The sequence below is a fragment of the Saccopteryx leptura genome, chromosome 2, assembly GCF_036850995.1.
Source record: "Saccopteryx leptura isolate mSacLep1 chromosome 2, mSacLep1_pri_phased_curated, whole genome shotgun sequence".
NCBI classification, from domain to species: domain Eukaryota; kingdom Metazoa; phylum Chordata; class Mammalia; order Chiroptera; family Emballonuridae; genus Saccopteryx; species Saccopteryx leptura.
The window spans coordinates 106,517,804-106,545,402 of NC_089504.1; the positions used below are offsets into that span (position 1 = coordinate 106,517,804).

Genomic DNA, 27,599 nt, shown 5'->3' on the forward strand with positions numbered 1-27,599 from the left:
ACCATGCGGCCACTAGAAGGTCCTCCTGCCCATTCCAGTTGATTCCTTAAACTACAGGTCAAGACTCCCTCCTCCCTTAGGCTTCCCCAGGTGTGCCCTCTGGTGCTCCCGCTAGGCACTTCTATGGACACACCACTTCAGAGTATAAGCCTGTCTCTGCTTTTGCCACATTTGAAAGCAAGTAGATATTAATTCCCAAATTTACAGCCACACTAAGAAACATCTTTAGTTTCTCAAGGCCTTTCATTTATAAAATTTGCTGATTTTTATTTTGGAGTTCTGTTTTATGCAAATCATACTTTTAAAAAAATTACATGGCAAAGCCCTTTCCCACACTTTTGCCAGAAAAAAAGCAAATAAATTTTTGGATTACACAAGATGGAATAATGGGGGGTTTTAGGTTAAGTAAAATAGAAACAATATAGCAACTGTCAGCCATGTTTACTTCATTACTACATATTATTAAAGAACTTACCGGTCTCAGAAGTCCTGACAGAGAGTAAGGAAGATAACTGATTGCCATGACCTAATCTGGTATACGACCTCACAGAAATGTTATAGAGGGTGTAAGGTTTTAAGTCCCTTAAAATTATATTTGTTGTTGAGGTGTTCTTCATAAATAAGGTATCTATATTTTTATAGAGAACTTCATAAGCAACAATAATGCCATTGGGCTTCTCAGGTGGCGACCACTTCAAACTGATTTCATTTGCAGTAACATCAATAACTTCCACATGTTGAGGTGATGATTCTGGTTCTGGGGGAAGAAAAGGAAATTTGAAATACATGTATTTTTTTTAAGCTTATGGCTTCAGACACAAAAGGCAGCATGACCTAGTTGGCAGTGAGCTTGGAATGCCACTTGCTCGTTTGTATTAAAACTGCCCCAATAGTCTTACCATCTTCCGGAGTTCTCACAAAGATGTCATTTTCTTCAGACAAAGAACTCTCTCCAACATGGGTTGAGGCAGTCACTCTCATTTTATATTTTGTGTATTTCTTTAACCCTATAAGAACAACGGGCAATTTGTTTAAATTCATTAAAACAACACTCTTATATTAGTGCCACTTGTCATAGGAATAGTGAAAATAATTTACTTGGGAGACTGACTCCGCAAATCAGTTTCCTTATAATCCCAATCTCCCACAATTCCTTGGGCTTGAGAATCTTTCCATGTTGATGATGCTTTAGTTCTTTCCTAAAATATTACAGAATAATTTGAGGCTGGAAAGTAATTTTTGGCACACTGCAAAGAGTATATAGCTGATTTGGCACAAACACCATGTTGGCTCATTTAATTGAGCTGATTTTCACATTTATTCCTTCAAGCCTTCAATACTGAGTTATTCCAATATACCAGAAATAAGATACCCAGGATTAAGTAAATTCCTAAAATACTTGTGATCTGATGACTTTGCTTCTTTGTAGATAAATATAAAGAAAACACATTTAATCAAGTTATTTCTTCAGTATTTTTTAAGATATCCATGGCAGCATAGCACAACAAAATCTGAAATGAGGAAACACCAGTCCTGCAGGGCATTAGGTATCTTGTCCATCGGAATAGAAATGGTTTTTTAAAAAAGCAAAGCTTAGTTCTACCTGTGATGAGAAAGCTGTTATCTACAGTGGTCATCTGGAATGCTCTGTTCGTATCCAGTTCCATTGCATAAATGGTATAGTGAGTTATTTTTCCGTTGGGATATTCTGGAGGATCCCAATATAGCAAAACAGATGAAGAACTAATATTTTTATAGTTTATAATGTGAATGGAGCTTGGCACTTGAAAAGAAGAATGAACAATTAATATGAATGAAAAGAAAAATGTATTACAATGCGCAAGAGCAATATTTGCAGGGAATTAATTCAAAGGAAACGCATTCCTACCTTGCTCAAGTGTCCTAACATTGAGAACCGTTGGTGGTCCTTCTCCCATGATGGTGAAAGCAGATACACTAATCATGTGCTCAGTGAAAGGTACAAGTCTCCTGATAACGTAAGACAGCTGTTCAGCAGCGATGTCAGTGATATACTGATTCCATGTAGTTCCTATTTGAAATCAGTGTTTTTTTTTAAAAAAAAAAAAGGTGTTTGGGTTCATGATCAAAATTATTTTTGGTCACACAGTGAAATCTTAAACCTGATTTCACATTATTCATCAATCTCTTCATTGCTCCTTTATATGATAGGTTGATGTGTAACTAATATTAAATATGCTGAATTCTGTACTTTCCAACAATATCTATAAATATTTTGTGCTCATAATATGGTTTTGCTAGTTTTTAAACACTATCCTAAAAACATGAGATTTGTGTTTTGAGAACATATAACATGCTAAAAGGGACTAGCTAGGAACTTTTTTTCTGAAAAGACAGACTAGACAATGATATCAAATTGAAATATTATAAATCATCGCTAGATTATAATGTGAAATATAAAAATGAGACCTTTATTTGAACTCAAAATTTACCATACCTTCAGTATACCCAGTAATATTTTAAAGTAAGCATGATTGGATAACTGATACATAAATTTGTCTGAATAAGGATTTCAAAAAGCGTGAAATTCTTTTATTTATTTAGTACTTGTACTTCCAATAATGTTAATTAACAATTAGGCCAAACTTCAAGTGTTTAAGGAAACACCTGTATCAGAAAACATGGGTCTCTTTATTTGTAACATTGCCTCCATCTTTCTTTGTACAGAAAAATGAATAAATCAATAAATGAAATAAACGTATACTGAAGGTAATATGATTTTTTTTACTAATTTTACCATCAATAAAAAAACACTTTTAATTTGGAACAGGACCAATATCAATCAGAAAAAAGATAAGGGAAAAATGTTCTTTTCACTTAGCATTTCAGAAAAACCAGAGATATCATTTAAATCTGTGTTATTTAACCAAGTATTTTTAATTTGCTATAAATGGCATTCTTCTTTTAGAAACAATAAGATCCACTGACCCTCAAGAGCAAGTGTATATACTAATGACATCACCACATCACTGGGGTCACCTACACCTGTTTATTACCGCATGCACTAGAGTTGTAACTTTCTGACCTATTTACCCTTAGTGACATTTGAAAACCTATTAGTCAAAAGCTGCAGAGTGTGTGAGGCCTGCAAATGATTTGAAGATATGTTAATCCCTCCTCATCACACCTGCTTTGGCAACTGTAATAACTGATTGTCTATGCAGCTTGGCCAAAGACTCTAGGGTGCTACTTTCTCTAGGAGGAAGGTCAAATGGGTTAGGAGGGGCCAGCTCCTGCCTGTGTGGCATTTCCATTTGTTGCATGAGGTTATCCGACAGTTACAGAAGAAAAAAAATCTGACTCCAGCCTATGAACCATTAATAATTTGGTGGAACTCTACGCTAAGGTTGATATCTGTGATAGCTCATACTGATGGTTTAAATGCACTTCATGGAACATAAAAATTGTACCTACCAACTGCGGAATGCCGGTCTTCAACTCTGTTCCTCGGAGGAAAGTTATTCTGTGCATGATTGTTATACATAACTGAAGCAATCGCGTACAGGTCAGAAGATATCTCTGCTGAACCCTCGAATAATCCTGCCATTGATTCCACAGTTTCTGGAGTGATGGGATCATTTATAAACTGTAATTAAAAATAGTCATTTACAAAGACTGCTTATAACCATTATATTTAATGACTTTACTCAAGTACTAAGAAACTAGTAATTTTGGCATTACACTTTTCTTTAAAGATAATATTATTCCCCTAACTCCTGTCTCATTTACATTCCAAACTTTCATTCTGAAGATACTAAAATCTCGTATCCCTGTAACATACTGCAGTCACTCCTATGTTGTAAGGGATCAATATTGTATAATGGGAAGAAGTAGATATTTGCTTCTGACTGCAGCTATTGTAAAATTCAACATCCTTATGCAAAGATGTCAGGGCTAAAACATTTTAAGCGCTTTCCCCCCAAAAGTTAAGTATTTTAGGCATACTGCCTTAAACCAGGTGTGAGAGGCCTGCATGACTGCTTAATACATAATGGTAGTTTATCTAAGACCAAGTGAAATTACAGACACAACCCAAACTACACGGCAATAGTTTTCAAACAGGGTTCATGGCAGACTTAGCCAAAGCTAAAGACCTAAGAACTATTTTAAGTAACAGCTGTTATTCCTAGGTCCCACAATGTATTTCATACATGTCAAATTCACCAAAGTGGCAGATATTGAAGTAAAATGTAGGAGGAGCAGAGTATAAATATTTAAATGTTCTTGTTGGGATAACAAGATGACTTTCTCCCTTCTCCCTCCCCAAACAGCATAACTGATTACACCAGCATGAGAAAAGGGTGTTTTGGCCAAATACTATTAGGTATTTTGCATAGACTGTCAACCTTGAAAATAATACTAAATATTAATAAAAGAAAATGCTGCCTTAAGAGACTGAATCACCAAATGCAATGTGTGGGCTTTGGATTCCAATTAGAACATACCTCCAATGCAAGCTTTAAAGATAATTGGGGCCCAGGCTGGTAGGCTCAGTGGTAGAGTGTCGGCCTGGCATGCAGGAGTCCCGGGTTCAATTCCTGGCCAGAGCACACAGGAGAAGCACCCATCTGCTTCTCTCGCCCTCCCCCTCTCCTTCCTCTCTGTCTCTCTCTTCCCCTCCTGCAGCCGAGGCTCCACTGGAGCAAAGTTGGCCTGGGCACTGAGGATGGCTCCATGGCCTCTGCCTCAGGTGCTAGAATGGCTCTGGTCACAACAGAACAACGCCCCAGATGGGCAGAGCATCGCCCCCTGGTGGGCATGATGGGTGGATCCTGGTCAGGCACATGCGGGAGTCTGTCTGACTGCCTCCCCGTTACCAACTTCAGAAAAATACCAAAAAAAAAAAAATATTGGAAAATTTAAATATTGTCTAGATCAGTGGTAGTCAACCTGGTCCCTACCACCCACTAGTGGGCATTCCAGCTTTCATGGTGGGTGGTAGCAGAGCGACCAAAGTATAAATAAAAAGATTTAACTATAGTAAGTTGTTTTATAAAGATTTATTCTGCCAAACTTAGCAAAAATCTGACATAAAGTACTTGGTAAGTAATTATTATTATTTTTTTATTTTTATTTTTTTGTATTTTTCTGAAGCTGGAAATGGGGAGAGACAGTCAGACAGACTCCTGCATGCGCCCGACCGGGATCCACCCAGCACACCCACCAGGGGCGATGCTCTGCCCACCAGGGAGCGATGCTCTGCCCCTCTGGGGTGTCGCTCCGCCGCGACCAGAGCCACTCCAGCGCCTGGGGCAGAGGCCAAGAAGCCATCCCCAGCACCCGGGCCATCTTTGCTCCAATGGAGCTTGGCTGCGAGAGGGGAAGAGAGAGACAGAGAGGAAGGAGGGAGGGGGTGGAGAAGCAAATGGGCGCTTCTCCTATGTGCCCTGGCCAGGAATCAAACCCGGGTCCCCACACGCCAGGCCGACGCTCTACCGCTGAGCCAACCGGCCAGAGCTAAGTAATTATTATTATATGCTTTAACTTGCTGTAACTCTGCTTTATAAATTTTATAAAGTAAAGTTACTTCCCTACTTTATAAATCACCATTACTGTGGAACCGGTGGGTGGTTAGAAAATTTTACTACTAACAGAGATACAATAGTGGGCGGTAGATATAAAAAGGTTGACTATCCCGGTCTAGATGATTCCAAAATAATATTAATAATTTTGTTAGTTGTGGTACTGAAATAATTGAATGAATTAAAACGTCCATGTTCTTCAGAGATTTGTACTTAGATATGTAGGATCAAAATGATGTGAAGCCTGGAATTTATTTAAAAATATGTTCACAGCCTGACTGGTGGTGATGTAATGGATAGAGCATCGGACTGATATGCAGAAAACCCAGGTTCGAAACCCTGAGGTCACTCACTTGAGCACTGGCTCATCCGGCTTGAGTGCAGGGTCACTGGCTTGAGTGTAGGATCAGAGACATGACCCCATGGTCACTGGCTTGAAGCCCAAGGTCGCTGGCTTGAGCAATGGGTCACTCGCTATGCTGTAGCCCCCCAGTCAAGGCACATATGAGAAAGCAACTAATGAACAATTAAGGTGCCGCAACAAAGAATTGATGCTTCTTATCTCTCTCCCTTCCTGTCTATCCCTATCTGTTCCTCTCTCTCTCTGTCACAAAAAATAAAATAAAATAAATTAAAAAAAAATAAAAATATGCTTACAGAAGTAGCAACAACAATAACAGAGAGCTGAGTCTAGAATGGTAGGCTGTTGATAATTATTCAATTCTGCTAATGGGTAACAGAGATAGTTCCTTATTCTCTTTTCTCTACTTTTAGGACTGTTCAAAATTTTCCAAAATGAAATATTTTTTTAAAAGTACAAAAGCTTATCTCTTTTTGTCTATTTCTTTTCAAGTTGTGCTTCAAAATTCACTTCAAAAACTTTTAAAAAAGAAAAATTACCTTATTTATTCTAAATTATAAATTTCCTCAGAATTTACAATTAATTCATAATATAGCTTTTATTTATTTATAAGTTACGGTACAGCTGTCTTTTAATTATCTTATATGTTTTCGGGTTGTCTTTACTCATAGACCCAGAAACAGGGTCTATTTTTATTCCTTTTTAATATAAAACACTTAGTACAGTTTTTCAAAAAATAGTAGATGCTCAGGAAAATATATCTCAGGAAAACAAGATATTTTAAAAGGCAGTTTATTTATTTAATTATCTACATGGGAGGTTATTTAAAATACTAACTTTTTTGAGAGATGAAAGAATGGAGAAAAGATTCAAGAAAATGTCCAATTCTCCAAATGATATTTTTGAGATTAAATGATCTAAATCTTGTTACACATTTATCCAGAAAAGTATCTTGATGAAAAGCAGGAAGACACTTAGATGCTCTACTCAACAAATGTAATAAGAAAGCTCTGGGAAGGGAACTGTATATGGAACAAGTGAAAGGTCTCGTGTCTTCCAGTGGCTCGCTTCAGCTCTACCTCCACAGGAAAGTCAGGGAGGATGTGCACCACACACACGTCATTCAGAGATGCTCTGCTATTTCAGTCAATGGTTTATGCCCAATCCACACAGCTGTTTCAGCTATCAATCAGCCCCTCTGAGAATCTCATGTACAAACCACTGTAGAAGGCGCAACACGGTACTACAAAGAATTTCCCCCAAACGATGATTTTGCATTAAATCTTTCAATAGTAATACCCATGTCAGATAAATTATTGAGAGTAAACCATAGCATCCCATCAATTAACTAGGTTAAGCATCTTTGTTGACATACCACCATTTCAAGGTAAGAGTTGGCCTGAATCTGTAATTCTCCTCAGTTCTGGAATTCATTGGAAAGACCTTCCTTAACTTGGGCAATGATTTGAATAATAACTGGTTTAATAATAATGCAGAATGTTATTAATTATCACAAAGGGTGCCATGAAATGATATTTCTCATACTTTGCCTCTATAAAAAGAAGAAACATTAGATATTAATCAGGTTTTTTAAAAGATGAAAAATTAGTTTTTTTTAAGTAAGGCTTTGGGGGGGGGCATTTTTCCAAAGTTAGAAGTCGGAAGGCAGTTAGACTCCCACATGTGCCCAAATGGGATCCACCCGACATGCCCATGCCCACTAGGGGGCGATGCTCTGCTAATCTGGGGCGTTGCTCCATTGCAGCCGGAGCATTCTAGTGCCTGAGGTGGAGGCCATGGAGCCATCCTCAGTGCCCAGGCCAACTTTGCTCCAATGGAGCCTTGGCTGCAGGAGGGGAAGAGAGAGATAGAGAGAAAGGAGAGGGAGAAGGGTAGAGAAGCAGGTGGGTGTTTCTCCTGTGTGCCCTGACCGGGAATCAAACCTGGGACTTCCACACACTGGGCCGATGCTCTACCACTGAGCCAACCCTCCAGGGCCTGAAAAAAAATTTAAGAGCAAAAATGACAGGAAAGAATTAATCCTAAGAAGTAACAGGAAGGGGCAGTGCACAGCAGAAGTAGAAATAAGGAAAACGCAGAGGAAAAAAATCCATTGCAATATCTGAAAGTCTGGGACTCATTGAATTTGCCCAGGGTTCTCACCTGCAGCACCACTGACAATCTGCTGTGTGCACTGTGGGAAGTTTAGAAGATCTCTGGTCTCTACTCACTAGAAGCATCCTTCTAGCAGTGATCACAAAAAATTTCTTCAGAGATTGCCAAATATCTCCTGGATAGCAAAATCACTCCCAGCTGAGAACAACGAAGTCAGGGAATGTCACAATTAATCAACATGAAAGCCCTCTCATAAACTACCCAGGAATCTTAGGAATTTATGTGAAAGAATTAGAAGTCCTTAGAGTTAAATTGCAAATCCACCTGAATAAACCAACTTGATTCTACATGCAATAATCTTTTCCTTTTAAACTTTATTTTATTTTTTTATTCATTGATTTCAGGGAGAGAGGAAGGGGGAGAGAGAAAGAAAGGAACACTGAGCTTTTCCTGTATGTGTTCTGATCAGGGATCGAACCAGCAACCTCTACACTTCAAAATGATGCTTGTAATGCCAATGTCGAAGGCCAGGCAGGCGTACATTAATTTCGGGCAAGGTAGAGAAACTGCAGAGCCAGAAAGCACTGGGCCGTTCCCGTTTAATAGAGTTTCAAAACGGCTGATGAATGAACAGGCAGGGGAAAAGCTCTTCTCATGGCAGCAGGCGAACAGACAGCAAAAACACTCCTCACTGTGGCGGGCTGGCAATACGCCATCCACCCTGAGGGAAAGCACCCATACCCTTACATAGACTGTACACACATGGCACAGCCATGTGCTCATGCACTAATCATGCAAAGTACAAGCGACCAAGCCAAAAACACCTGTTTTCCCCAAAATGCTCTAACCAACCAAGCTATCCAGCCAGGACACATGCAGTAATCTTCATTATAGTTATTCTGATTTATTTAATACAAATGCAAAATATATACCTATCTATATTGCCCTAAATTATATCTTTCGATTAAGACTCTCTGGAAGTATGCAGAATCAATGAAAATTTAGATTTATTCTTAAGAAATGCTTCTATATTTTATTACAGTCTATAGCAGGATTTATGTTATCTATTTTCAAGTAATGATAAAAAGAAAAGTTTGCAATTAGCATATGTTTGGAAACATCCTAATGGATATCACATCATTCCACACATTATTTGGGCAAAAAGAGCCATAAGGCTTTATTCTGTTTATGTTCTTAATACTCAACAGAGTAAACTTATCTCAAGCATTCCTAAACTCTATTTGAGTACTGTCCTCAGCCTCATTCCATAACAGCTGGCCAGCACTGAGCTGGCCTTCTTCTTATGTTCACCAGTGACAAACATCGATAAACTTGAGAAATATTTTGGATTAAAAAAATGTATCTGTATGAATCTTAGAAATTTGTAACGCTGGGTAGCAAGAAAATGTCTTTTGGGAAAAACTGTCTCAGGGTTCTACCAGAAGAAAAAGTACGAGGTGAGATCTGTGTGTGAAATTCAAATAACAAGCAGTCCATGGAGAGATGACTTTAGGGTACTTCAGACTTCAGTCTCAGTAGAATGAGTCCCCCACCCCAAAATTAATTCTGTTCTTTGAATTAATAGAAGCAGGAAATCTACACCAAAGGAGAAAATACTTGTGTTCAGTTTGACTCTAGTAAGAGTACATATGGAATACTGTGTCCAGCCAAGTAAGAGGCTTCGTTGACGAACAGGAAGATATATATATATATACAGTAGAGTGATAAGAAACAGGGAGGACCTATGAACCATGACTGAGGATAGACTGAAGATGTTCCTCATCAGTCTTCAAATGATAAAAAGTAAAATTGATATGTCTTATTATTACTACTGTAAAGATAAACATTTAAAGTTACTCTGTGTCAAATACAGTTCTAAACACGTTTTTTAACCCATGAGCTATCATTTCACTATAGCACAAAGACATGAATATTCATATCTCCATTTTACAGTCATCTGTTCAAGTTCCCATTACCAGTGAGAGCAGAGGCAGGATTGGAACACATTTCTCTAGTTTCAAATCCCAAACTCAAAGCTACTATAATGTACTGCATGGGTCTAGAGAAGAGAGACAGGACATACCAGTAAATACTACAGGACAAATATTTAGTTCAAATTAGTAAAAGAACAGGGTAGTTTCCTATTCATCTATATATTTTTGGACCTAACAAAATACCTGAAATTTTGTAGTTCATTAATAAATACTGTGAGACCATAAAGAAGAATGTCTTAAAGTTTATTGACAGAAACCAGGCTTGTGGTAGTGGATGCCCTGTGATCAGAATTGAGCAAATATTTTAGCAAAGGCTGGATTTTCAATTATTTAGTAGGAACATTATAAATGAGATTCATAGATAAGTTTGGGAATTAAAATAAAAATCTTCAAACCCTGAGATTTAAGTTTCCAATGTATTTTTTTTAATTTTTCAATATTGAAAGTAACATCTTACACATATTTCAGCTTGCTTAAGTAACCCTTATTCATTAAGAAACAAATAAATGATTAAGGAGTCACTGGAAATTTTTTTCAGAAAGTGATGATACTAGATTAAGCCTAGCATAAGAGTATATTTTAATATATTTTTAAAGTTTCATCATCATAATATGTGCACATGGTTAAAAACAAAAGAGATGATGAAAGATTAAGATAAAAATTCCTTTTCATGCCTTACTACCAGTATTACTCATGACTAAAATCACTAAATAATATGCTTATTATACTTCCTGCTAAGACTTACTTATTTTAGACAGTATCTATTGACTTTCTGTTATAGTGAAGACTTAGATTTCATAAATAGATACATACACACCTTCCCTAGCTGTTCTTAATTTTTGTTTGATTACTTTTATAATTAAAATTAACATACTTAAATCTGAAAAAAAGCTATGCTAATAGGTATGTGAAATATAAAGTAGTATACCGAGAGAGTATGGTGGGTAGTCTCTCTTCCCCCATTATCCTTCTTTTTTGCTCTTCACGGTCATGTGTAATCCCCTACTCTGGACCTGGGTGGGACGTATGGTTTGCAGCTAACCAACAGAATAAGGCAAAATGATGGACTATCACTCCCATGATTGCATTATATCATATAGACTCTCCTTGCTAGCTTGATAAAATGAATAGCCCTGTAGGGGAAGTTCATGCAGAAAAAAACTTCCATGAGCTGGAGTTAGGGTAGTCTCTCCTCTCAACAGCTAGCAAGAAACCAGGTCCTCAATTCCATAGCCAAAACAGAAACAAAATCTGCCCAAAAAACTGAGTGCCCCTAAACAATGCATGCTTCCCTATTCAAGCTTTCAGATGAGCATACAGCACAGTCAGTCCCTTGATCGCAGCCTTGTACGACCCCAAGCAGGAAACCCATCTACATTGTCTGGACTCCTGACCCACAGAAACTATGAGATGATAAATGTAAGTCGTTTTAAGCTTATTGCAAATTATTATACAACAATGGAAAACTAATGTAGTGAGATAGCAACAATAGTCTTGGCAAGAGACAATGCAAAATCTGGGGAGGAAGGGGACACAGAAATGAAATCTAGATGTTTGAAAATCACGCTCTGGGGGTAGAGATAACTGGCCTTAGCAATGAATGGCGGATGGATGCTAACTATAACCAAAGTCAGAGCCAACCCTAGGGTTTCCAGCCTTCGTGACAGAGAATATAATGGTACCATTATCCAAAAAGAGAAATATAAGGCATATAAAAATGCCATAAAAGCCTTCTAAACACTTAGACAATGACCTTCAGGTCAGAGCTCTGTGTTGTGTCCAGTACAAGGAGTGAGGGAATTCGAAACCTGTTATTTGGTCTCTTGGCTTTCAGTCAGCTTCTCTTCCAGCCTTGCTCTTGACACCCTGCAAGTACTAATTGCCTGGACATACTTTCTTCTCCTGTGTCCCGTGGAGATATTCACAGGTCCTCTTCACTCTCCCAGGATCTCTGCTCCTCCTCCCACTTCATACTTTCTGATTATGAACCAGATGCCATTATCCCAAATAGCACTGGAGATCATTATGGGAAGAAAGGCAAAGAGTCATGCAAACAGAAAGCAGTGACTGACATTGGGAGACCATCAAAAGAAAGGGTAACGAGATAGCTGAAAACAAAAACCTATGTACTCTGATTGATCAATATCACCCTGTTACATTTAATTTTCTAAATAAAATAAAATTTAAAAAAAACAGAAACCTTTGGAATATCTTTATAAGGAAAGAGTTAAAAAATTGTACAGAGAGAATTAGCTTTTTTATTTTCTTCAGTGTCTACTTCCAAGGACTAAATTTAGCAAAGCACAGTATACAAAAGTGAAGGGAGTTTTAGGGAGCAAATAATTATTCAATATGTCAAAAGTGGGGAGTAGGGGGCTGAGTTTGGAGGAGACAGGAAGATAAGGATGGTTAAAAATGTGTGTAACCACTTATTTGAAACTTAGGAGGTCACCAGTGATTCTAATAAGATTTCAAGGATTTAAAGAATTCTTAAGACAGGGTGTGAAGGCTACACTTTGAGAAGTTTAAGAATAAACATGGGGTGGCTGAATAGATAACAAAACAAGACCCTTACATATGCTGTCTAAAAGAGACTCACTCACTTCATACTGAAAGTAAAGGGATAAAGACAATGCAAGAAAATGGAAACAAAAGATAGAAAAGTTGGGATAGCAATACTTACATAAGACAAAACAGACTTTAAACCGAGAGACAGATAAAGTCCCAGCAATTCACCTCTGGGTATATACCCGAAGAAACCCAAAACGCCAAACTGAAAAGGCATATGCATCCCTATGTTCATGCAGCATTATTTACAATAGTCAAGATATAAAAGTGGCTTAAGCTTAAGTGTACACCAACAGATGAATGGATTAAGAAGTGTTGCATATACTCAACCGAATATGACTCAGCCATAAAAAGAATAAAATGTTGCCATTTGCAACAACTTAGATACAACTAAAGGGTATTGTGCTGAGTGATATAAATTAGAGAAAGACAAATACTATAGGATTCCACTTTTATGTAGCATCTAATATAAACAAACAAGCAGACCAGAAACAGACTCATAAATAAGGAGATCATTTTGAAAGTTGCCAGATGGGAGAGGAGTGGAAGAGATCGGTGAAAATAGTGAAGGGATAAGAAGTACAAATTGGTTGTTATAAAACAGTCATGGGGATGTAAAGTTCAGCATAGGGAATATAGTCAGTAATATTGAAATAACTATGTATCATGTTAGATGGGTACTAGATTTATTGGGGTGATCAATTCTTAAGTTCAATAAATGTTTAATCACTGGGTTGTATATCTAAAACTAATATAATATTGCATATCAACTGTACTTTAAAATATATATTATATTTTTTATATATTAGTATATATATTATATTTTTAAATAAAAAAGAGTAAATGGAAGAAAGGGTCCTTATTCTAAGGAAGATAGCAAGGTCAGGAAAAGAATAATAAATAAATACATTAAGCAGAGGTTTTATCTGTTATCTCATGTATCCTTCAGCCTATGACGTTGATATATACATCTATAACCAGATATATAGAGATATATATAAGTCCTGCTTTAAAAATGAAGGTGCCAGGGCTAGGAGGCTGGTCCATTTGAATTTAGAACTCAGCCAGAGCTGTCTTCCCACATCAACTACTTGCAAGGTGAGCCCAAACACCAATAATAGGTCTGACTTATAAAGAAAGATATCATAAAAATAAAAGAGAAGTGTAATGTCTCCTTTTAGAGAAAATTGAGTGCCAACCAAGGTGAACAGTTCAAAACCATGATTTAAAATCAAACAGAAATTGCCAGTTATGAAAACCAGTCATGGAGATATAAGTACAGCATAGAGTATATAGCCAATAAGTTTGTAATATCCATGTATGGTGCGTCAGACTTATCGGGGTGATCACTTCATAAGTTATATAAATGTTTAATTACTATTTTTACTGTATACCTGAAACTAATATAACACGGTATGTCAGCTGTAATTAAAAACATTTTTAAAATTAAAAAAAAATTCTTTGCTAAAAAGGTAATCACACACAATAGGTCTCAGTTATTTAGCATAGCACTTATTACATGCCAACCACAGTTCTAAGTTCTTTATCTACATTAATCCATGAAATCCTCATTGTCAACCTTTTGTTTTAGGGATTTATAATCTCTATTTTATAGAGTAAACTGAAGTTCAGAGATGCCAGACCAACTTCTCCAAGCTTAAATCATCAGCAGAGGCAAAAACAAGGTTTAAACCCAAGTACTCTCTCTTAGGTCAGGGGTAGTAAACCTTTTTATACCTACCGCCCACTTTTGTATCTCTGTTAGTAGTAAAAAATTCTGGCCCTGACCGGTTGGCTCAGTGGTAGAGCATCGGCCTGGCGTGCGGAAGTCCTGGGTTCGATTCCTGGCCAGGGCACTCAGGAGAGGCACCCATCTGCTCCTCCACCCCTCCCCTCTCCTTCCTCTCTGTCTCTCTCTTCCCGTCCCACAGCCGAGGCTCAAGATGGAGCAAAAGATGGCCCGGGCGCTGGGGATGGCTCCTTGGCCTCTGCCCCAGGCGCTAGAGTGGCTCTGGTCGCGACAGAGCGACGCCCCGGATGGGCAGAGCATCGCCCCCTGGTGGGCATGCCAGGTGGATCCCAGTTGGGCGCATGCGGGAGTCTGTCAGACTGGCTCCCCGTTTCCAGCTTCAGAAAAATACAAAAAAAAAAAAAAAAATCTAACAGCCCACCAGTTCCACAGTAATGGTGATTTATAAAGTAGGGAAGTAATTTTACTTTATAAAATTTATAAAGCAGAGTTACAGCAAGTTAAAGCATATAATAATAATTACTTACCAAGTACTTTATGTCGGATTTTCACTAAGTTTGGCAGAATAAATCTTTATAAAACAACTTATTATAGTTTAAATCTATCATTTTATTTATACTTTGGTTGCTCCGCTTCCGCCCACCATGAAAGCTGGAACGCCCACTAGTGGGCGCTAGGGACCAGGTTGACTAACACAGTCCATGCTTTTCAGCTCTCTGCTGTAGCCCAGTAAGTGACCAAACCCAGGTTTGTGAGGTTCCAAAAGATCATGTTCTCTACACTATGTTACAGGGATTGCAGAGGCAAACTACAAATTACAAAGAAGCCTCTCTAGAACCTCTTCACTTAAACAGAAAAACAAGTGTGGCTATTTAACAGATGTCATTACCGAAGCGGGAGACCTGTCACCCAAGTCCCAGAGAAACTAAGTATCTAATTCAAGACCTTCTTAGCAGGGTTCAAGGGCTGAACTTTTGCCCTTTACCTGAGCATCAGAGAAAGCATAACTCTGCATCTTTTCCCAGAAGAAAGGAGTAAACATAGAATTCAAATGTAACCCTCGTCTGGAGATGAACAACTTGGCATAGTAACTTTTGGAAGGCCAGATTGCACTGAGCACCTAGTAAGGTTAACTTTCAAAAAGACGCCAGAAATAGAAAAAAAGGCTGGGACTAGGAATATTGTGAAGAACATATGTAGGAAAAACAGCAGTGCAATTAGAAGAAGCAGTGGCTGTGAACCAAATCAGTGGAAGCCAACTACTGAATAACCATCAGGCAGTGCCTCCAAGGTGCTCTGCCTGATGAGCTCACTGGTCTCGAGTACATTTATTCTTTGTGTGCCCAGGGACTTGACAAGTCTGGAGGCTTAGAGATCTTCAGAGGGGAAGAGCTGGCTAGATGAGGTGAATGAAAACAGTGATGGGAAATCAGTGTTGCCTGTGCTTTTTAACAAAAACAGAGGGAAAAAAATATGGTTTCCAGTATAAAGCAAAAACTTTGTCCTCTTATTTTATACCTATGGAATGATTTAATTTCTTTTATTTAGTTATATAATTTCTTTAATAAAATGTATTTTTTTTTAAATAAAGCAGAAGGCAGCCCTGAGAAACTGATCTTCCTAAGACTAAAAGACATAATCATTTGTCAACAACAGCTACTAAGATTATGTATCCTTATTGGCAACTCTTCCAATCGCAAGCATAACCTTAGAAGTATTATTTAAATCATAATAGGGGTTTCCAAACAATTTATTAACTGAATTACCATAATAATAGTCACGTATAAAAGTACCCTTTGTTCTGTTTAATTGCTCATTTAATTTTTCATATGCTGGAAAGGAATAATAGCATTTAACTAATAATATATATCCAAAAATAAAATAGGATCCAGTGACATTAGCAACAAAGTCCAAATTTACTTCACATTCCACTATAGAGCTTATCAGGTATTTTGTTTAAGCACTGGAAAATCTTCCAAGTTATTGGGCCCAGAACCAAGCAGAAAGCGCTCACCAAAACATAAAATCAAAGGGCGGTACCTCATCTTTTCCTGTGAGCAAAGTATTTTCCAAAACTACTCCTGTCTCTGAAATCAGCACTTTCACTCGGTATTGGTTAATGATTCCATTCGGTTGTCGTGGTTTCTTCCAAGTAATTCTTATTTGCGTGGCTTCTACTTCAGCAAGCTGTAAATCCAATACTGCACCCGGAACTACAAGTGAAAATAAAAATAAAGAAAGGAGACATATTTAAAATATATTTTCAATTTTAAAATATCCTAATTTTAACTCAATTAAAGATCTGTAAAACATTCTACTAGAGAACAGATTAAAACAATTTACTAATTTATTAATAATTTAATATGTGTAAGACTATTTATTTATTTATTTATTTATTTATTTATTTATTTTGTGTGACAGAGACAGAGAGACAAAGAGAGGGACAGATAGGGACAGACAGGAAGGGAGAGAGATGAAGAGCATCAACTCTTCATTGCAGCACTTTAGTTATTCATTGATTGCTTTCTCATATGTGCCTTGACTGGGGGGCTACAGCAGACCAAGTAACCCCTTGCTCAAGCCAGTGACCCTGGGCTCAAGCTGGTGAGCCTTGCTCAAACCAGATGAGCCCTGGCCCAAGCCAGTGACCTCAGGGTCTCGAACCTGGTCCTCCACGTCCTAGTCTGACACTCCAACCACTGCACCACTGCCTGGTTTAAAGTTAAATTTCTATACAGTGTTCTCAAAAAAATAGAATAATGGGGAATAATTTCTCCAAATAAAAATGTTATAATATTTGTTCAATTTCACTAATATAAATAACTTTCCAGAGGAAGCTGCTTCTGTTGAAGGTTTTACAAAAATTATCACAAAATATCAAAAAATAATTCTAGAAGACTTGGAATACAATAAAATGTAGTTGGTAAATTCAATTAGGCTATCTTTAAATTTATTACATTAGATTATTTCAATAGTTGATTGATTTTTAGCTGCTGATTTTACAAATTAATTACATGAGTCTCAAATTTCAGGTGCTTTTACCCTTTGCAGTAAAGAAAACAGGGACAAAGTAACAATTGGTTTAAGACAAAGTCCCAAATCTTAAACAAATTCTAGATATAAAGTCACCAAGAGTGACAGCTAGAAAGCCATCCAGTGCCAAAGGAGGAATGGATCAAGAATAAACATGCCCTGCTCTACAGACAAACGCTTAACCATTATTGCAGAACATAATCATAGAAAAGGTATCATTTTTTTAACTTTAAATTTAGGTAGGATCTCAACTTAAGAAGCCAATTTAATGACTACATTGATCAGATTAGTTAGGCAATGGAACCCTGCCTCCTAGAAAATAAGTGAAACAGTCAGTTCCATTTGACATAAAGTGTTCATGTAGTAAGATACCCCAAACGACCCAGTGCAGCAGAAAATAAAATGTACATGTTTCACTGTCTCTTAGTTAGCCAGACTTAAAAATAGTCATCAACAGTTTCATCTTCTAATTTATAAGCTGTTTCTAATATAATTTAGGATTGCCCCATGACACAAATGCCTAAAATTATAAATCAAGTAAAAATTAAGTGTTTCTGTATAATCTTAACAATGTACCTTAAACTTTATTAGAATGACTGTAAACCTATCACTTTTTCTTTTCGTATAAAAGAAAAAGCTTAGAGGGTAAAAGAAATGAAGTAGATAGCACTGTATCTTCTCTTTAGAGAGGTATTGGATTTGTCACATTACAAATTTTTAAAGGGAAACCAGAGACATGAGGATTAGACCAAGCTCCTTTAATATTGATTGATTCTAAATTAACTAAAGAAAATCAAACACACAAGGCAATTATTCATAGTTCAGCATCAATTCTGAAGGTATTGTCAACAGGGACTACCTAAAACTCATTCTCAAGTCAATACATCTATAAATTTTACTCATAAATGAGAAAGAGAGTAAAATATATTTTAAAATGATTTTAAGTTTTCAAATAAAATAATATTAGAAAAAAAAACAAAATAAAGGCAAATGACACTGGGGTAAAGAAAATACATTAAAATAAGTTTTGCCATTATGAAATAAATTAAATTTCCATTAAAAGTGCATTTGAAAAAATCGGTTGAAAAATAAAAGTCATTAAAAATCCTGAAAAACAGAAAGTTGACAGCCTCTCAATGATTTCCCTGCACAAGATTTTACTACAATTTGCAGAAAGTAGCAAGTTGAAATCACTGAAAACAAAAGGTTTCACTTCCAAAGCCTATTTCTGGGGAAGTAAATATGGCTTTCAATATTTAGTTTGCTTTTAAGAAATGATGTTAAACTCCTTAAAAAATATGTGACACTTGTGACAAAAATGTTATTAGGGAATATTGAAACAAAGTTTACTCAAGATTTTTTAATCCCCATATAAATAATAATAATAAAATGCTGTTGCTTATATTAGATTCAGCAGCACTGTCTCATTTTGGAATAGGTAACTCTATGACATTTTATAGCACTGGAGATTATTAAATTTTTAATTTTTTCCAAAATCTATTTTTTCATGCTTATATAAATATTTTTTCAATAAAATACTAAGCAAATATACCAATCTCATGAAATATATAAGAGAATTGCTATAACAACATGGCATTGATTTTCTTTGATGATCAAAGTAGACTATGAACCATAACATTCTCAGTGTTAATGAAATCAGCTCCATTATAAAGTAATAGCAAATATTATGTTCTATGAGAGGTCAATTCAAGATTTTTCCATAAATATCTGGAGATTTGTTAGAATCCCAGTTATTTTGAAGGACATTAATTGAAAAGTTTGTCCTAATAAATTTTTTAAATAAACTATAATCTACTTTTCAATATAGAGAAGAAAATAGAGTAACCTTAATAAGACTAGAAAGAACTCTGTTGTATAACAAAAAATTATCTAAAATAAAGATGCTGAATTTTAATTGAAAGGATATAGTCCTAATGAGTTATTAGAGTATTCTCATATAATTTAAAGATTCCTATATTACAATGTTTTAATTAGTGGCTCCAGGATTCATTCGTGTCATCAGACATAGAAAGCTACATTCACTGCATTTGATAAGAGTATTCCAGTGAAGGCCTTCTTTAGGCTGAATTATCCCCCAAGAATGCCATAGAGGAAGCTGACATGCAGAGGCAAGAACCATATTATTCCTGCCCTTACTAGAGTCCACCTGTTGCCAATGGACTCTCCTGAGAGCCAACTAGATGACTACACCATACATACTAGATGTATGGCGCGTAGCTCAAGAAGAAGGTCAGATAAAACTCAGGATAAAGTGCCTATTATAGAGGTCATGAAGAGTCATCTACTCAAACTAATTTGCTGTGAAAAATAACCCATATGATAGATATTGAACAATATCCTTAAAGCTATACTTATTATTTTATGAATAAAAATGCAGAATAAAGGAAGGGAATTGAATATTTAAATGATACTCAAAATAAACAACGTGGCATTTTAGGTGGCAATATGTTACCTATTTTTCTATTTTTGTCAAATGCTGTAGGCCAAGAAAGAGAACAATAAAATAATAATCTTAAATTACGGACTCAGTTCAGAACCACCAAAATTGGCTTGACTTGAATAAAACAAAATTTTTGATTTTTCTTAATTGTATAACATAAGAATAAAAATCAGTTGGTCAATTAGGTTGATAGAGAAAATGCTGTTGTGACCAAACTCAAGCACTCTAGTCTAATGAGGGACAGGTCATTCTGCTGTGTTTGAAAAATACCCATAAATCTGTCTAGCTTTTTTGGAAATTCTTAAGAACAATTTTTAGGTAGAGACAGGGAAATATTACAGTCTGATGGAGAAGACATAAAGCCATGATTCTTTTGATAGAGAAACACAGTAAAAAACTTTTAATATAAAAAATATGAGAGCATTTTGCTCATGAGTATGCATCTTTTAATCAGTGTATTAAAACTATATACACATTAGCATTTTCATATGAAAGTGATATAAAACATAATTTTTATGTTCTTTAAATAACAATTTATTATCAAGGTTGAACTTTTTTGAAAGGGAGTACAAAATTCCCTAATAGTTGCTGCCCTCTAATGGTCAACTGCTTGAATGACTCTATTGATTGTATGCCCAATCTTGTGTGTGTGTGTGTGTGTGTGTGTGTGCGCGAGCACACGCCCACACACACACACACACACACACACATATTCACACAAGTATGTATTTAATTCTTACGTTACTCTATGTTAAGTATCACAGAAACAAACACTGCTATATTTTTCAAGTGTGAATGTGGTCACAAAAAAAATTACTGTATTTTTTTTCAGTAATTACAATCCCTAAATAGAAATGAAGATATTTAGCAAGTTTGATGTAGAATGAGAAAATAGGATATGAAATCATGTGGTAATATTTTCTAAATACTATATTTCTCCTAAAACTGTGATGTTTAATACATACAAATAAAAACGCTTCTAAAGGAGAAATATTGTAGTAATAATTTCAGTATATGCTTGTAAATTTGTATTGTGCACCCTCTAGGATTCCTTACTTACTTAAAATACCCCTTTGATTATAAATATTTTTTATTTTTTTAAATTAATTTTAATATTTTTATAGGCACTGTAAATATATAGATTCCTCTGACATTAGTCTGTAAATATAGATATATATTTCTACACTAAATAATATGAGTTAAACAATGTTAAATGCATTTGCTTGTTTATTTTAAGATTTCTTGAGGTTTTGCCAGTATTCGCTGTGAACTTCTAGCAGGTTTCTTAGCACATCCATATGCAGTACTTGCTACCCTTGCTCAATCTTCAGTCCCTCTTATTATAAAGCATGCTATGTATGGGTCTAATGTTCTGAGAGACATAGGTTCAAATCTGATAAGGAAACATATGAATTAAGTAAAGAGAAGCCATCTAGCTTCTAATGTAATGCTTAACCAATACAATAAAATTCACCAGCACAGCACACACCTTACTAACACACTAAAGGAGATTTTTTTCTTACCTTCTGGGGGAGTGAATATTGAAATATTTGATTTAGGTCCAATCCCTGCACTGGTTTCTGCCGCAACATACACATCATACATGGTAAACGGCGTTAGGTTAGTGAATGCAAACTTTAAGTCTTTTGTGCTGTTATCTAAAATTCGACCTGCAAAAAGCAAAAAGTACCTGAGGATTATTTTCTCATTGAGCATGTATATAATTATTCTCACATTTAAGTATAGAGCCAAGGATAGCAATTGAAGTGCTAGCTTTTCTACTCTTAGTTAATACAATTTTTAATTAAGCGTACTTTAACTTTTAGCATAATCATACATTGATATCAATTTAATTAAAACAAAATAAATAACATAAAAATCTTCCAGTGTTTAAAATGACTTTTATTAAATTATAGTCTTGTTCAATTGCCATGTTAATTTTTAACATATTTAAAAGAACCACATTAGATTTTTACCAGGATAAAAACAGTAATGGTATTTTATACTCAGTTAAAATGCTAAATGTTCTCATTATCATCTACCGAAAGATTTATTTTGAAATTAGTAATAATTTAACTTCTGAGAAAAATTTCTTAAATAGTTCAATATCAAAATTTCGTAAACTCTCAACTTTACCACTAGTTTTTTCACCCTATTTATTGTTCCAGTTGAAACCTGCCTGTCCCCTAAGAACACTTCTTCTGTTCCTTAAGCCTCCCCAATGGTGACAGTCTACTTTTTCCCCATTACCCTCACACAACTAGGGCTTCAGGTGTGGTAAGTGTTCTCCTTGCTCATGACCCTGTCATAGACCATTCTACCACCCTCCTTATAAAAGCCCACAGTTTAAAATCTCCTGCTATAACGACATCCACTAGTCCTCACTGTTGTAGTGACTTTCTAATCCCAGGTCTCTCACAGTCATTCTTGATGAAGTAGTTTTGACTTCAATGTCACCATCTTAATTAGTGGTGATATTGAAATCACCACTAATATCACCTGGTGATAATCCTTAAATCACTTAGAGCTTTTTAAAAAATAATGTCATCCTTCACCCTATCTCAGTCACCATCTCATGGTTATAATTTGGTTATCACTATTACCAATAACTGCAAATCCCCCATAATCTTAATTTTATTCAACTCTCTCTGACCATTTTTTTAATCTCCTGTTCACTTACTCTAGAACCCTGAACGAACAATTCTTTGAGTCCACTGAGACCTCCAATCCATTGATCTTACAACCTCTTCTATTTTATTTCATTTGGTCCCTCACCACTTGATTCCCTCAATATCACTGTCAATTATAACCACTGCCTTACATAAGCTTTCAATTCCCCTGCCCTCCTCTTATTAAACGGAACTGGAGAAGAACACAAAGCCACTCTGACTGATATCACTTGATTCATTACCATATCTCAAATGAGCCTTTAATGGTGCTTAGCACTTTACTTAGTTTCCGTAGTCCAACCACCCTCTACTCTTATAGATGATTATTTTGTACCTCCTATTCCATCCTCAGACTTCAAAAGTCTTTCTGCTCCATCATCATTCCCAATTGATAGTCTTACTTCCCATTTCATTAAAAAAATTAAACCAATCAGAAGAGATCTGCCACAGAGTCCCATCAACAAAATTACCTAATAACCAGCCTCTGTACCCAAATATTCTGCCTTTCTGTCTGTTACTATGGGCAAACCACCTGTATTCTTTTTAAAAAAATTAATTTATTTATTTTTTAACAGAGACAGAGAGAGAGTCAGAGAGAGGGATAGACAGGGACAGACAGACAGAAACGGAGAGATGAGAAGCATCAGTCATTAGTTTTTCATTGTGCATTGCAACACCTTAGTTGTTCATTGATTGCTTCTCATATGTACCTTGACCGCAGGCCTTCAGCATACTGAGTAACCCCTTGCTCGAGCCAGCAACCTTGGGTCCAAACTGGTGAGCTTTTGCTCAAACCAGATGAGCCCGCGCTCAAGCTGGCGGCCTCGGGGTCTCGAACCTGGGTCCTTCCACATCCCAGACCGACGCTTTATCCACTGCACCACCGCCTGGTCAGGCCCATCTGTATTCTTATATCAAGCTAATGCCTTCATTCAAGCAAAAGATCTCAACTTCTCTCTACACAAAGACATCTTCCCAGTAATTCTCTACTTTCTTTCATCATTAATTTTTTTCTTTCTTCATTCACATCATCCAACAAACAAGCATTACTTGTTTCTTCTCCAAACAAACTTGTTGCCACTGCTTATCCCCATCACCACTCTCTGCTTTCTTTTATTGCCCCTCTTTGCAACAAAACTCAAGACGTGTCTGTTAATCATTGCTCCAACACTCTTCTCCCATTCTCCCTTCAATCCACCCTAATCAGTCATTTACCCCCATCCTTCATTGTAACTGTTGCCTTGTCAACATTTTGTAAAGTAATACCAGATAGAAAAGGTATGTGTGGATGTATTGTATCTGTCACTGTGTATGGGGGAGAGAGAAAGGGTTGGAAGGGAAAGAAAGGACTATCATTTCTTTTAAAAACTGCAAATACTTCAGAATTTAAAAGCATAGGAAATTAGGGATAAAAAATATACTCGTATGATTGATGAGATTCTTAAAAGTTTCAAAATGAATAATTTGGAATTCTATTTTTTCATTCTTTCAAATAAATGATAATATGTTATTTCATTATTATATGAATTTAACTTCTTTTATAAAACCATGAGGTCTCAGATTAGGAAATAGTTTTAGATTTTATTTAACTGCCAATAAGATAATATTTGAACTCCTCAAAATGTCTCTGAAAAGTAGATGCCCAAGTCTTAGTTGTTCACAAAAATGGAGAACTTGACATGTCATAAAGTTGTCTATGTTATTTTCAGAAAATTCTAATTATTAGAGATGGCTTCCTTACTCTTTTTTTTAAAGATTTTATTTATTCATTTTAGAGAGGGGAGAGAGAAAGAGAGAAGTGGGGGAGGAGCAGGAAGCATCAACTCCTATATGTGCCATGAGCAGACAAGCCTAGGGTTTCTCATTCTAAGCAGAAATCTGATTTAGTATAACCTAAGTCGATTATTCTCCATAAATATATTTGTAATTAGAGTAAGTCAAGGTTCTCTTGTTCAAATATTTTAAGACATATTTTCGCTAACATTTTCTTCATGAGGGGTTATCTCTAATTCTTTTAGATCTTCCTCGTCAAATATGGAACCTAGATACTGTTTGGCCATCCTTATACTTATTTATGGTTTAAAACAAAAAGTTCAAAGAGCCTTACTTTCCTTAATAATTTTCAGTTATTTTCTACAATTGAGTCTTTAAAAAAGAATTTGATACTTGAAAATTTTTATACCAGTAACATATTTTATAAATTCTTACTCCAAAAGGTAAACAAAAGACCAATTAAGACTTACCTGATGGTCCATATAATTCAACTCTATAACTAAATTTCCCTGTTACTATCGTTGGTGGATCACATGAAATTGAAAAGGACTTTCCTGTGATGTTGCCTGTTACACAGTTTTGCGGTGGTCCTTCAGGCACTAAAATGATCATAGGAAAAAAATAAATAAACAACAGATCTATATTTATCATTTAAAATTACCTTATTAATATACATAATAAAACATGAAGTAAGTCCAAAACAAAATAAAATATCACTATAACAGCAAAGGGTCCTCTTAAGAAAAAAACAGAATTGCAGCAATTGAATAAGACATGCTAGACCATCAGATGAACTTATTTGCAACAATTACTAGTTTTATTTAATGCTGTACATAAGTTTTGTTCCTATATAGTTCAATGTAGAGTTACACTGTCCTGAGAAATTTATATGTACTTTTTATATTGCATTCAACAAAGCCTGGGTATCTGGTTTGATAAATACTCCCCTCCTAGTAGACACAGGTAAAAGGGTCAGTGAAATAACTCAACTTCAGAATCTAAAGGCAATGATCTTTACTTTTTGAATCAATATTTGCATTTGGTTCTAAGAGGAAATTTATAATCTATAGTTAGAAGATTCTAATATAACACTGGTACCATGTAAGAATAATAATGATAATTTATACTAGACTATTTTTCATAGATGTTTTTCTACATTTCACCCTTTCTTTTACTTGAAATATTTCAAATATCTTTTCAAAAAAATTGTCTACTAAATCTCATTTTGTGTGACTGACCCTCATGAAATTATTTTATCGTATAAGAAGTAGGAGTATGGAAATAGAAAAAGTTTGGTTTCAAAGGTGGTTACTGAAATCAAGAAAAAAATTAAAACTTACATGTTAATAAAATATATATAAAGCTAACAGCTATGACCAGAAAAAATACTATGTTTTAATGAATTTACCAGTAATAGTTTCCAGTAACCTCAAATATTACCACCAATCACAACTGAATGTCTGATACTATACATTAGTATGGTATTATGTCAGTATCCCCATAAATTCACATATATATCCATAATACCATAATTAAATGTATTTTCTCATACCTAGAAATAGTCGGTACTTTTAAAATTTAGTAGCAATGATATCTAATTATACTTATTGAATCCTACCACCACTGCCATAAGGAGTGCCCTGTTACAGGCTCCATTTCTCACATGAGAAAACTGCAGAGCAAAGAGGACCCTAGTAGGTCTATTTGTTAACTATACTGTGTTATTATCTAATATGGAAATGCTAATCACATGACATTTCTGCTACTGCAGGTGTTATTCTCACTTTTGGTAATAGCAATATCAGGGAGAGGATATAGGTGATTATATAAGATGTAGAAGGAAATAAATGATTATGAAAAATTGTTGAGATCACAGAATAATAAAAGCTGATCTTATAATCATGGTTATTAGCTCAAGAATTTCTTTATGACATTTATCCTTTTAGATGCTTATGTTATAAAAGAGAAATAAAATTGAAGATGCCGCAGGTGAAATGCCTACCATCTGCTACTAGGTGGAAAAAGTTATTGAAAAGAAAGAACTATTTTAACAAAAATATCTGTATTGAAATAAATAAAAGACCATTCTCTCAGTAATTTAACTCCCTCCCTCCCTATACACACACACACACACACACACACACACACACACACACACACACACACACAAATCATACCTGATTCTGGTGTTCTGACAATTGTACTATCAATATAACCTGCTTCCGTTGTAACAGCAGAAACTTCAAAAAGGTAAGTCGTATAAGGTCTCAAATGTGTCACTACAAAACTGATAGGTTCTTTCCACACAGAGCTTATCTTACTCCGTGCCAATGTGCTCGATGAATATGTGGTACGTGATGGAGGTGTACCTCTACTAAGGGTCGGAGAAGGGCTGGTTGTACTCCATAAAAAGGATTCATTATTCTCCTAGAATAAAATAAATATTAATAAAACATGTGCTATGTTTTCATAGACATGAGAAGTGTATTTTTTTCTTTATGCTATAAATATTCTTAAATTTTGGTACGTGTATGATCATTTAAGATTTTAACAAATTAATCCATTCAAGTTATGAAAAAATTTGCTAGACTTATACCCATTTATGTCTACAGTTTTAGAGAATAATGTATATGTGTACTACATTCTTTATACCTTAATCTTTCTGAAAAATAGGATTTCAAGTGGCTTAGAATAAAGGTAAAACTCTAGAAAAATTGTTAGTAATGTCTGACCAGGAAAGTGGTGCTGTGGATAGAGCACTAGCCTAGGACACTGAGGACCCAGGTAGGAAACCCTCAGGTCACTGGTTTGAGAACAGATTCATCTGACTTGAGTGCAGGGTAGCCAACTTGAGTGTGGGATCACAGACAGGATCCCATGGTCTCTGGCTTGAGCCCAAAGGCCACTGGCTTAAAACCCAAGGTCACTGGCTTGAGCAAGGAGCCACTGGTTCAGCGGAGCCACCCGCCCCGGGTCAAGGCACATATTAGAAAGCAATCAATGAACAACTAAGATGCTACAACTATGAGTTAATGCTTCTCATCTCTCTCCCTTCCTGTCTGTCCCTGTCTGTCCCTCTCTTTCTCTTTCTCTCTCTAAAAAAAATTGTTAATAAGAATTTTTAAAAATCATGTTACAAGTATAAGAGCCAAAAAGATGACATAGTTCCTTGTTTCTAAAATTTCAGGCAAAGGTCACTTTTTTGCTGCTACTATTATTTTTTTCTCATAAACACTCAAAAGATAAAACACGTTGTATATGTGAGTATATAGGCATGTGTACATGTGTGTTTGTATTAGAAATATATCCTAATT

The 27,599-nt window shown here is 35.7% G+C and overlaps 1 protein-coding gene across 2 annotated transcripts in view; it reads right to left on the reverse strand.

Annotated features, from left to right (window-relative positions):
• PTPRQ (protein tyrosine phosphatase receptor type Q) overlaps nt 1-27,599 on the reverse strand; it is a 270,501-nt gene that overhangs the window by 182,784 nt on the left and 60,118 nt on the right. For both annotated transcript variants that reach the window (XM_066368486.1, XM_066368485.1), the window contains exons 16-24: nt 26,463-26,712; nt 24,756-24,884; nt 21,367-21,513; nt 16,390-16,562; nt 3,454-3,625; nt 1,889-2,050; nt 1,604-1,783; nt 900-1,007; nt 476-757 (exon numbers count right to left, since the gene is read on the reverse strand). In XM_066368486.1, coding sequence (XP_066224583.1) covers nt 476-757; nt 900-1,007; nt 1,604-1,783; nt 1,889-2,050; nt 3,454-3,625; nt 16,390-16,562; nt 21,367-21,513; nt 24,756-24,884; nt 26,463-26,712 — 1,603 coding nt within the window. The remainder of the gene's footprint in view (nt 1-475; nt 758-899; nt 1,008-1,603; nt 1,784-1,888; nt 2,051-3,453; nt 3,626-16,389; nt 16,563-21,366; nt 21,514-24,755; nt 24,885-26,462; nt 26,713-27,599) is intronic.